The following is a 12,496-nucleotide window of genomic DNA, read 5'->3' on the forward strand; positions in this document are numbered from 1 at the left end:
TCCTGCTTTTAAGACTTAAGTATCCATCAGAGGGGTCTGGGATATAAAATGCTTAATGGCAATAAAGTCTACAGCTCAGCTCTGCCAATGGATGATGTGAGCTGCTTGGAAGGTGACCAATCTCTGCAACAAAATGGGATGTGCGATCAAAAGTACAGAAGCAAAAATCAAACCATACAGCCATTTTTCAGGGTAATATGTATATAATATACTCTTCAGTAAAGACAGAGTCAATTAAAATGATAGGAAATTCACAAACATTGCCAAAAAACAAAACCCACAAAAACTAATGAGTATTTCGCCTAAAAGAAACAAAATTGAATCAAGAAAAACACACCAAAGTAGAATGTACTATTTTGAAAATAAAATATGTCGTGCTAGTCCATGATGACGATATACTACTAATTTGTTTTTTAAATTATATGGTAACAAAAAACGTCATTTGGTCAAGCTTATTTTTTTTTTAATTGCCAGAGCATCTGTGCACTGGCCAGAGAAAAACAGAGGGAGAGAGAAAGGGAGAAAGCATCCCCCTCCAATGGGGCATGGTCATGCTGCAACCGTTTTCAATTTCTTAATCCCTTTGGGTTTTGGGGCATGCATGCTCATGTGCCCAACATGTTTTTCAAGCCACCAGAACGTGGATTCAAACTGTGGTTGACCATGTGGAATCTGACTCCCTTAACCACCAGGCTACAGAAATGGCCCTTTGGTAAGCTATTAACTGCTAATGAAATCTAGATAAAGATTGCTATGCTGTGGATATAAAAAGTTGGTTTCAATATAATTTTAGAGACTATACTTATAAGACTATATATCACATAAACAAAATACAATTATTTTATTCTGCTGGGTCATTGGAAAAGTAACGATGCATTTTTGCATTAAAAAATAGAAAAAATACATCATGACTTTTCTGACGACCCAATAAGAGATAAGGCAAATTGAAAATTTTATTTGATTATCCTATGAAGAGTCTTTAAAAAGTTCACAGCAAATGCTTATTTAAAAAAAAAAACTGCATGGGTTTTGCAATTTTTCTTTTGGCTCCAAAATAAAGTCATGTTTTCATCCATTTTTTGAAGTCCTACTGTACTCTTTGGGGAGCATTGTGTTGTGGTAGTGACAGACTTTTAATTATTTCTACTCTTTAACCATAAAGTTCCTGAGTTCTCAAGCCCACTATTAGGAAGGAAAACATCGACCTTAAATATGGCACTACATCAGGCAACATTGTAAGTATGCCTTCTAAAGCAGCCAAATTATCTTTCCCTCAGTAAAATATATATTCTGTCCTTCACTAGACCTATGTGAAGTCCTGAAATTTAGGATGAATATAAAATCTTAGTAACTATTACATGAACTTTTATAAAAGGAAAAATCTTCCAGCCTGCTACTGGAAAGGCTAGTTATGTGGAGAATGAGGCGAGAACAGTCACTTCCTCCTTGATGTTTAGTGGTACCTGACATTTAATGTAGTCGCAGAATGCAAATTCACTACTCACCAGTGGACCCAATGCACAACCTTTGGCCGTGCAAGCTTGGACTCTGAAGGAGTGTAAGCTCCAAGGAGCAAATCCATAAGCGTGACAGCTGAGCTCGGAGGAATTGTGGATTAGTATACCATCTAGATATAATCCATAGCTCGTGATAACACCTGGGAAGATAATAATCAGCTCTTAGTATGACTACTGGACAGTAGCAAAGAATGTCTTAAGAAAGCAAGCATTCCTTGGCCCTGACACGATGGTGCAGTAGCAAGACGATGCTCTGCATTGCTGGAAACCAAATGAAAGATGGGGGTTGAGTCTATACACACCTGTGCATGTGCCCATGTCCATGATCCTGACTGGCAAGATGTGGGAGTCAGGGGGATCACAGCATATCACCCTGTTAAGGATGCTTACCTTTCTCTTTCTCATGAAAGAAAGAAACTTGGAGGGAAAAAAAAAGAAACCAGGCACTTTTGATTTTTAATTTCAGGGTAGTATCCACTATTTTCCCTGATTTAAACCTTGTCTCTTTCCAAAGGATAAAATAGGCTTTACCCTTGACTATCGAACAGCCAAGCTTATTAGTAGAGGGACAGAAAGAGAACCCAATAATCCCAGTATAGAGTTCTTCAATTGCATCATGTTAATTTCTGCCATTGGTGTTTCAGATAAAAAATGAATAAATGAAGTACATTTATACTCTTTGTTGCCTTCTAAAAAGTTATTCTTAATAAATGTCCTCAAGAAGTAAAGTGACTAGGGCCAGCAGGTGGCATAATGGTTAAGGTGCTCATCTCCCACATGGCTGACTGCAGTTCGAGTCCCAGACCCAGCGGCTTAAAACTTATGCCAGGTACGTATGCATGTGTGCCCAAAGTCCCTTGAGAAGAATGGAGGAGAAGAAACTGTGGTGTGGCCATCCCCCCAGGGGATAATTTCTCATTTTCTCTCTGTCTCTCTGGTGAGCACATGTATCCTCTCACAAAAACTATTAAAACATAAAAAGAAAAATGAAGACAGAGTAAAGTGACCTTCCTTGAGAATGCATTGTATATTACTCACTATGTATGAGGCACTGTTCTAAGCACCTACCACTGACTCCTTTTGAGCCTCTCTTCACAGCATTCCTATAAAAGAGGTAGTGTTATTATCACCATTTCAGAGATGAGGAAACTGAGGCACAGAGAGCTCAAGGTCACATAGTTGACAAGAGTTTGAGCATTTGAATCTAGGTAGCTTGATTCCAAAGCCCATGTTGTCAGCTACAACACTAAATCACCCAAACATAAAGCCTTACACTAATTATACACATCACATTGAGGAGGCTTTGTGAATGGGTTAGAGAACCTATGACTTGCTAGTTTTAAGGATCAACTGGTATTTATTTTAAAAGGGAAGGCCCGTGTATTTTCCTGAAATCAACTAGTTGAGACAGGAGATTGAAACACCAACTGAACATAACCATTTGATTTGCTCTACAAAAAATATTTTTATAAAAACGGAATTAGGGAGGTCAGCAGGTAGCTTGGTGGCTAAGGGCACTGGATTTCCACATGACCAACCACAGTTCGAGTCATGGACCTGGCAGCTTGCTTTCTCATGTTCTCTCTCTCTCTCTCTTTCTCTCTGCCTCTCTCTGGTTAAATTTTTAAAAAAATAAACAAATTTAAATAAAAGAATTATTAAAAAAAGGAATTAGGGATATGTATAACCTGAATTTGTGTTTACTAGAAATATCAAATTCTCAAATACACTAAATATACTGTGAGAAACAGAACTTTGCATACAAGTTAAATTAGAACCTCTTTCAAAGTAAAATGAGTTTTCATAGTGGCCTCCTTGAGTGTTTTTGAGAATTTTTATTTATTTATTTATTTATTTATTTATTTATTTATTTTTGGTATGGGGCACACATGCTCACTAGAGAGACAGAAAGAGAAACAGAGGGAGGAGAAACCACTCTCTATGAGGCATGGTCACATCTCAATGGTCACACCTCAATCTCTTTTCCTCCACCCTTTTCCTTTTGGGATTCTGGGCATGCACATACATGCACCTGGTGTGATACTTAATCCTCGAGGTCTAAGACTCAAATTATGCAGTCAGCCATGTGGGATTTTACTGCCTTAACCACCAGGCCACGGATATAGTCTGGAAAATTATCTTAAATGTTCCTCTGTCAGATAGTCTTTCCTCAACACAGAAGGTGGATGCTTCTCTCATAGCTCCCTGTACATTTTCATCATAGCATTTTTATCACACTAGTTTAATAATATTGTTCCTTGTTTAATTGCCTGACTTTCCCAATAGACTATATGGTTCTGAATGAATCATGATTTTATCCCAACTGTATTTCCTTTTTTAAAAATGCCTTTATTTCTTCCATGGTGAGACAGAAACAAAGAGAGAAGGAGAGATGGGCACCTTCAATAGACTCTTTACACCACCATTCACCCGTAGTCTCAGCTGACTGATCACGAGCATACATACACATGCCAGGCATGCCAAGAGAGGCCCCGGGATGTGAACCCTGAACCTTTCCCATGTGGGTCAGTTGTGTTACCACTGTACCACCACCAGGCCTTTCACCTATGTATTTATATACTTAGCACCATACCTAAAACATAACAGCCGTATAATAATATTGAATGAGTAAATTAATTCACACATAGCATAGCACCAATATAAGAATCTAATATAGAATGATAATTTAAGACTAAAAGCAAAGGAGATACCTCTATCATGGAACCAGAATACCAAGAGTCCTTTTCCCAAGTGTTTCTGTCTTCTGGGAAGGAATTACTCACCTCTAACCTGCTTGCCATGGTTTGGCAGTGCCAGCATTTGTAAACTTATGGAATGTTGCATGCATTGTCAGAATATTTCTTACAACATAGCTTTTTATTAGGAAATCTGTTCTTAGTTTAAAAGAAAAAAGGCAGGGCAGTGAGCTAACACCCATAGAAGTTATTATTGTCTTAAAATTTACCTCATCAACTTGAGAGATCGCTGGGATGGCCTCTAAAAGCCTACATTACAGGACAAGGTGAGTGACAATACCCTATGGATTTGGGTTTCCTACAAGATGCTGCTTGGACTTGGAACAAAGGACCAATATTTGATGTTGGGTTTTCTATAGAGAGAAAACCTAGATGCAAGGTAAGGAAGTTGATGCATTTCTTCTTACTATGACACTCACCTATACAAAATATGTTTGCTTTCTCTCTCTACACAGTGGAAAGTTTACATCATGGGTTGTAACAAATATACGACCAGGTTCAGTCATATGCATATTGAAAGTTGCTAGCAACCCAATAAAGGCAGGACCACCGAGTGATGAAGGTTTAGGAGGCCTCACTAGGTGAACAATTCCAAACTGATAAGCTACCAGCTGAAGGCAAAGGGGAAAAGTTGTAAATAACAACTATGGTTTCAATGTAGATGCTATAATGTTTTGTTTTGCTTTTTGCTTATTTATAGACTTGTTTATGATAGCCAAATTTCCTCCCTCTTTTTTGTTACTGATTTATTTGTAAAAAAGTGAATGGTTATTCATTTGCCGTTTAGTTTTTAGGTTGCAGAATATTCAAATGGGTCATTTCTGAACTAAAATAAGAATTAACATTACAAGAATCAAATATAGTGACAAAATGTGAGCAAATCTTCATTTATACAAATTATATTAATGTTGTGTTAGGTGGAAGCATACAGTAATTACTATAAGTGGTGGAAGGTGCTGGAAAGCAGAATGCATGTGAATGCTAAATCCATGATGGTTCATCTGTGGAGTCATGGCCCCACATCCCTACTCCTGTAGTCTCTATCCTGCTAAGTCTGTGAACTTGCAAACTACATTTCCAACCCTCTTGCTTGTTGGTCTTTTCATAGGTTTTGACAGCAGGAGTCACTGCTAGGAGAGCAGAAGAAAGAAAAAAGAGAAAATGTCCATCTTCTCGTTCCAGCTGTCGAAGTCTTCACTGATTGTCTCTACATCAACAGAGAGACACAGCAACTGTGGCTGGCCTTTTCTGAATTTTCAGTCTCTCCTGCAGTAGAATCTTCATTTTCATTTTTAAAGAGATTTTTGCTATAGGATGCATGCCCTTGCTGAAGAGATAGAGAGACAGAAAGCGAGAAATCATTCCCAAAGGGAGATAGCCATGTTGCAATTCATTCTCCTCCATTCTCTTGGGATTTGGGGCATGCATGCACACACGCCAGCATGAGTTTCAAGCTGCTGGGTCCAGGACTTGATCTGTGGTAGGCCACAAGAGAGTCCAGAACCTGAACCACTAAGCCACCTGCTGGCTTGCAGCAGTAGAATTTTGTCAGAATTCCATGATGGTTCAAGCATCAAATCAGCAAATACAGCATCAAGTGGCAGCTCCCGGTCAATCACCTTTTTAGCCTTCCAGTATCCTTCAACTTTGTCCTTTTATTCTTCCAGCTTTTCCAATTCCTTGATAGCCAGATTCTTCTATTAAATAGCCTTTGCCTTAAATAACCTAGTGCGTTTTCTCTTCTACCAGTTAGATCTTGGTCGAGACATAATTTTAGGATTAAAATATTTTATTTTAATATATGAATACATAGTAAAGCTAATGCTAGGACTCATTTTCTTTTTTGAAGATAACTTTTGATGGTTCATATTTCTAATAAGGCCATTTCCTTTATTTTCAATATTTTGGGGAAACATCTTTATTTTATCACCATGTACCACTTAAGGCTCCACAAAAATGTCTGGTTTCCAGCATCTTTTCTCCTTTATTTCTAGTGTGACTGTCCATGGAATCCCTAAGAATACTACTATAGAAAATATTGGATTCAATGCCACTTAATACTTGATACACAAAAGCACAAATGAGTAAAAAAAAAAAAACTAAAAAAAAAGCGAAAACTAATATGTAGAAAATTTAAGGGAAAAATGAATATGATCACAGCAATAATAATGACAAAAAATTATCATGTGCCAGTCACTCTGCTGACCATTTAATCCTGACCAAAAAAACCCTGATGTGCAAATAATGTGTTGTAGAAGCTGTTAAAGAAACTGCAAGACCCTTGAAATGCCATCTACTTGACCTGCTTTTCAACTGAAATAGAAAGTACCCAAATCAATATTTCCCTTTTCTTACATAATTGGGGAATAGAGAATTTCTTTTATGGTGGGATTAGGTACATAATATCTCATTTATCTGACATATTGGGAAATGAGATATTTTATAGAAGTTAATTTTCATTATAACTAAATCTTATCCCTTAAGTACGAACTTTGAAAATCTTAACCACTTTTGAAGGAAATCTTTCTAGTAAGTGCTACATACTTACCTGTCTTCTCACCCGGAATATAATGAATATAACAGATTCATTTTGTGAAGATTCAAACTGTGATTATGGACATCAAAGACTATAGTCTCTAGTTGAGTAATATCCTCTGGGACTGATAAGATAAAGGACACTGACTTTGCTCTTACCCTAAACATCACTCAGTGCCTCTAAATGTATCAATTCTTGTGTCTACTTTTTGAGTTCTTCTCCAAGGATGTGACAGTGTCTCAAAAGTTACTTTTTAATTTTTTTCATCCACTTGTCTCTATCAAGTCAACCCCTAGCAAGCTACTCTGAGACACTAGATAATGATACACCCAGAACTATAGGTATGGAAAAAGCAGATATTGAGAGAAGAGCTTTGAGGAAGAGGAGCATATGGAAAATAAGCTAAGGATGAAATTAAGTGAGATTTGTGACAGTTAATTCAACTGATCAGAAACTGTCTAGCATCTAGAAGGTATCTGAATTGAGAGGTAAATGAGACTGAAATTGCACTTCAGCTCAGATGGGATCTCTCTTTCACACACACACACACACACACACACACACACACACACACTCACACATCACATGCTCATGTACACATGCACGGAGTTAATCAACAGTCTATAGGTAAAGAGTATTTGAGGGCTAGCCCATAGCCTAGTGGTTAAGGGAGCCTGATTTTACTCGTCAAACTAGTCTGAAGCCCAGCCCTGGACATGTGTGGATGCCTGCTTCAAATCCGAACAGGATGGAGAAATGGCAGAGAAGGAATTGTGGTGTGACTAAATCCCATTGAAGGATTCTTTCTCCTTCCCTGTGTGTCTCCCTCTGGTGAGCACACACAACCTCTGGCTAATACTAATAGTAATAATAATAATAATAATAATAATAATAATCAAGGTGTATTTGATAGCATGTCAGAAGGGCGAGCACACCAACTATAGGACCCACTGTAGAACGGGCGTACACTGAAAAAGCAAGGCTGCCCTTCAGGTCATTCTTGACACTTCCTGCTACTTGCTCTATCAGACCAACTCTATCACTGAGTCCTGTAGAGTTTACATTTCACATTGATCTCATCCTTGGCTGAGGTCATGCAGTCCATTCTGATGTCATGCCCTACCAGGATAATAGCGGTTTCAGTGTTCTCATGCATCCTGGTGCACATTCAATTTATGCTTATCTTTTTTTCTTTTTCTTTTTTTTTTTTTTTTGTCATAGGGCGAAAAATAGGCACTCACTGGAGACAGAGAGAGAGAAAGTGAGAAATTATCCTCCAGGAGGGAGGGCCACACTGCAATCCCTTCTCCTTCACTCTCCTCCCTGGATTTTGGATACACACGTATAAGCACCTGACGTGATTTTTGAAGTCACCAGATTCAGGACTTGAACTATGGTCAGTAATGTAGGAGTATACAGCCTTAACCACCATGCCACCTGCTAGCCCCTCAATTCATTCTTTATGCTGTAGCTAGGGAGGTAGTTTTCAAAACTCATGTCTGATCAAGCCATGTACAATCATTAGTTAATCAGGTCTTTGCCAGGTACCAATAAAATGAGAGCTCCTCATTTCAGGATCGGGAAACTAGGTCAATGTAGGCCTGGTGGAAGATGAAAAGACTCATGATTTTGGCCTCTCTTGAGTGTTCTACCTTTTAGTCTAACTCTTATCAGCCAATCACCAGATCAAAGTCAGGTAAGGGGGATACTGTTGTAGTTTAGAGCTGTTGTCCACATATGCCCCCTGAAAGGGAGCCTAAGTCAAATGCAGTCACATGCTCTGGTCTGCTTTGAACAAGACCATTAACAATAAAATCATGAGTTAGCGGCATACTAACAAGCTTTGTGGTAAATTAGTAGATAAGAAGGATCATTTGAGTTAAGGACACCGGAGACAGCATGGAAGGAGGGTGCGAGAGAAGAGTATAGGGAAGGAAATCAGGAAGAAAAAATAAAAAGGCAAGACATTTGTGGGACACAGATGATAATGTGTATAGTATTCTCAACTGATCTGATCTGAAGTGTATTTAATGTTGGGTAAATTCTCTTTACAAGCCAAATGATGTATAAGGATCGAATGTTTAAAAGTAACAATAATAGTAATAAATGGAATTTTAAAAAGAAATAAGTGTTTTTCAAGGAAATGGTATCATTTGAAAAGAACATTCCATTTCTCATCCAAATATGCAGGCAGATTTTTTTAACTGTTATTTTTAGACTTTTAGATATATATTAAATATTCTAATATAAAACACTGTACAATTCAGCTCTAAAACATTTAATGACTACTTAGTCTAAATGTCTATTAACACAATTTTAATTTTATTGATCTTGTATTCCCAAACTGAATAACAAAAAATCATGAATTTAATGTAGCTTAAACTGAAGCTTAAGGAGATACTTTTCTTCTTAAACTAGAATATAGGAACATATAGAAATTACTTTGAAATTTCATGTGTTTGCAAAATCAAAGAACATGTAGTATCATTAAAAGTAATGGTTAAAGATGCTTAGGTCACTTACTTTAACTCAGACAATAGGCTACCTGCTCTGTATGGTTATTTCCCCAATACTGACAGCTCAAAGAAATAAAAAATCTGTTATTTGTATTGCTATAAAGAAATGGAGTCCTAAGGGACTAAGTTCGTTTCCAGTTCATATAAATACAAATTCAGGTTAAAACCTGGTAGTTTCAGCCTATTGTTGCCACTATTCCCATTATACATCTCTGGCCTAATTTTCTTTATTAAAGTCTTCCTTCCTTTCCACTCTCCTTCTTTCCTTTATTCTTCTGTGAGAGAGAAAGAGAGAAAACACTCCAAAATGCTTTGATACGAAGATCCACCCCTAGCTTTAGAAAGCCCCAGATCATGAACACGTGTGTGCCCCGTGTACTCAGGGGAGTCTCCAGATATGAACTTGGAACCTTCCCATGTGAGTCAGCCTTGCAGAGCACCTTGTCTCATTGCTGCACCACTGTCCTACCCCGGACTAATTTTCTCTTTTAAAAGTTTCAGGAATTCCACTCAAATTAAGAATAAGCGGAGCCAGCAGAGGGCATGGTGGTTATGTCACTGGAATCCCACATGGCCAGCTGCAGTTTGAGTCTTGGACCTGTTGGCTTGAAACTCTTGCCTGGCTTGCATGTGTGCGTGCTCAAGATCCCAGAAGGGACTGCAGTGTGGCCATTCCCCCCTCCCCCCACTGAGGATGATTTCTCACTTTCCCTCGCACTGTCTCTCTCTCTGGCAAGCGCATGTGCCCTAAGGCAAAAACATCCCCCGACCTCCCAAAAAAGGAAGGATCAATATGCTCTGACCCTAAAAGCAGCCATGATGAACATAATGAAAAGATGAACATATATTTATTAAAAGTTAATGATCTGTAAGATATTATGCTTAGTGTTTTGGAGGACAGAAAGAATCACACCTGCCTTTGCTGAAGTATGAAGTAACAAAAGGACAAATGCAGTTCAAATTAAGTAAAAATACAAGAATTGGGCCACCTCAACAGCTTAGAGGTCACGCGCTGTGCATAGAAAACCAGATCTCACAGTTCAAATCCCAGTCCTTGCCGCTTGGAAAACATGTTTGGTGCACGTGCATTTGTGCCTCAAATCCTGACAGGATGGAAAACTAGAGGAAAGGGACCAGCAGATGGTATAATAGTTACATTGTTGGATTCCCACACAGTTGACTACAGTTCAAATCCTGGTCCCAGTGGCTTAAACCTCACACAGGGCATGTGTGTGTGTGCATATCTAAGATCTCAGGAAGAGAATGGAGTAGGGACTGCAGTGTGGTCACACCCCCCGAGGGATAATTTCTTGCTTTTTCTCTGTCTCTCTGGCAAGTACATGTGCCCTATAGCAAAAATCTCTCTTAAAAAAAAAAAAAAAGAATTGCAGCATGACACATCCCATTGGAGGGTGCTTTCTCTGTCTCTGTTTCTCTTTCTCTTCTAAGCACACATGCCCTCTGGGAGTGAAAAAATAATAATAAGGAAATGACAAATTAAAAGCAAATAACCATGATGCAGTTTGTAAAACTAGACCCGGGTGTGATAGGGGGTGTGCTGGCTGGTGCTGTTACTCACCAGGGTAAGGACACATGAAAGACCTGGGTTTGATCCCTGCCCCACCCTTGGGAGCTGGCTGTGGTGATGCACATGTGTGGTCTCAGCTACTTGGAAGCAGAAGTAGGAAGATCACGAGTTCATGGCCAGCATGGGCAATGTAGTGATACTTGTCTGAGCCAGGCATGACAGTATGCCCCTGCAGTCCCAACTACTGAGGAGGCTGGGGCAGAAGGACCAGAACGAGTGAGAACCTGCTTGAAAAAATATAAAATGTTTCCAGCATCCCAGAAATCTCCCAGACCTTCATGGTTCCAATTGTTTCTTCCTCACAGATAATTATATCGAGTATTTAAGGACGATGACCTTACTTTTCTAACAAGAAAAGCATTCCTAAAAGACATAACTAAATGTTTCACGGTTTTTCCAATTTATATTTTTGGAATTACATTGCATGTATCTTTTTGCACCTTCTGTTGTGCAACATAATATTTAAAAGTTCTATCCATGTCAATGAGGGTAGCCATAGTCCACTCATTTTCATTTCATGCAGTATTCCTAACTGGCAAAATTTATTTATTCTACTACTGAATAGACTATTTATATTGTTTCCCTATTTCTGGGTATTATATATCACTGTAACTATAAACATCTTTGTACATGTGTCCTGAAACACATGCGTACAAGTTTCCTAGGGTATATATCCTGGGATAGAATTATTGGTCTAGGTTCAATTTTACTAGGCAATTCCCAACAATTTTTTGACATGTGTGAATTTACAGGGCACTTGAGTTTTCATTGTTCCTTTCATCACCTCAAAAAGACCATATGTTATTAAATGTTTTAACTTTTGCTATTATTATCTGTATAAGTTGATAGCTTATTTTGGCATTTTATTCTCAGATATTAAAGAGATTAAACACATTTCCTCATATTGTAAGCCATTTAGTTTTTCTTCTTTTGTTAAATGCCTTTTCAGATCTTTTCTCCAGTTTACTACTGACTTGTAGGAATGCTCAATGCAGTGAGAGTCAATCTTCGGACAGTTCCATGTGGTATAAGTTCCATGTGGTATAGGTTCCATGTGGTATAGGTTCCATGTGGTAATGGTTCCATGTGGCGTAGGTTCCATGTGGCGTAGGTTGCATGTGGTATAGGTTCCCTGTGGTATAGGTTCCATGTGGTATAAGTTCCATGTGGTAAAGGTTCCATGTGGTATAAGTTCCCTGTGGTAAAGGTTCCATGTGGTTTAAGTTCCATGTGGTATAGGTTCCATGTGGTATAGGTTCCATGTGGTATAGGTTCCATGTGGTATAGATTCCCTGTGGTAAAGGTTCCCTGTGGTTTAGGTTCCATGTGGTATAGGTTCCATGTGGTATAGGTTCCATGTGGTATAGGTTCCATGTGATGTAGGTTCCATGTGGTGTAGGTGCCATGTGGTATAGGTTCCATGTGGTGTAGGTTCCCTGCGGTAAAGGTTCCATGTGGTGTAGGTTCCATGTGGTATAGGTTCCATGTGGTGTAGGTTCCATGTGGTGTAGGTTCCATGTGGTGTAGGTTCCCTGTGGTGTAGGTGCCATGTGGTATAGGTTCCATGTGGTGTAGGTTCCCTG

General features: G+C 38.7%; 1 protein-coding gene across 1 annotated transcript in view; it reads right to left on the reverse strand.

Annotated features, from left to right (window-relative positions):
• USH2A (usherin) overlaps positions 1–12,496 on the reverse strand; it is an 819,384-nt gene that overhangs the window by 370,195 nt on the left and 436,693 nt on the right. The window contains exon 35 of the mRNA XM_006155854.1: positions 1,506–1,657. Coding sequence (XP_006155916.1) covers positions 1,506–1,657 — 152 coding nt within the window. The remainder of the gene's footprint in view (positions 1–1,505; positions 1,658–12,496) is intronic.

Source organism: Tupaia chinensis, unplaced genomic scaffold, assembly GCF_000334495.1.
Source record: "Tupaia chinensis unplaced genomic scaffold, TupChi_1.0 Scaffold000473_1, whole genome shotgun sequence".
NCBI classification, from domain to species: domain Eukaryota; kingdom Metazoa; phylum Chordata; class Mammalia; order Scandentia; family Tupaiidae; genus Tupaia; species Tupaia belangeri.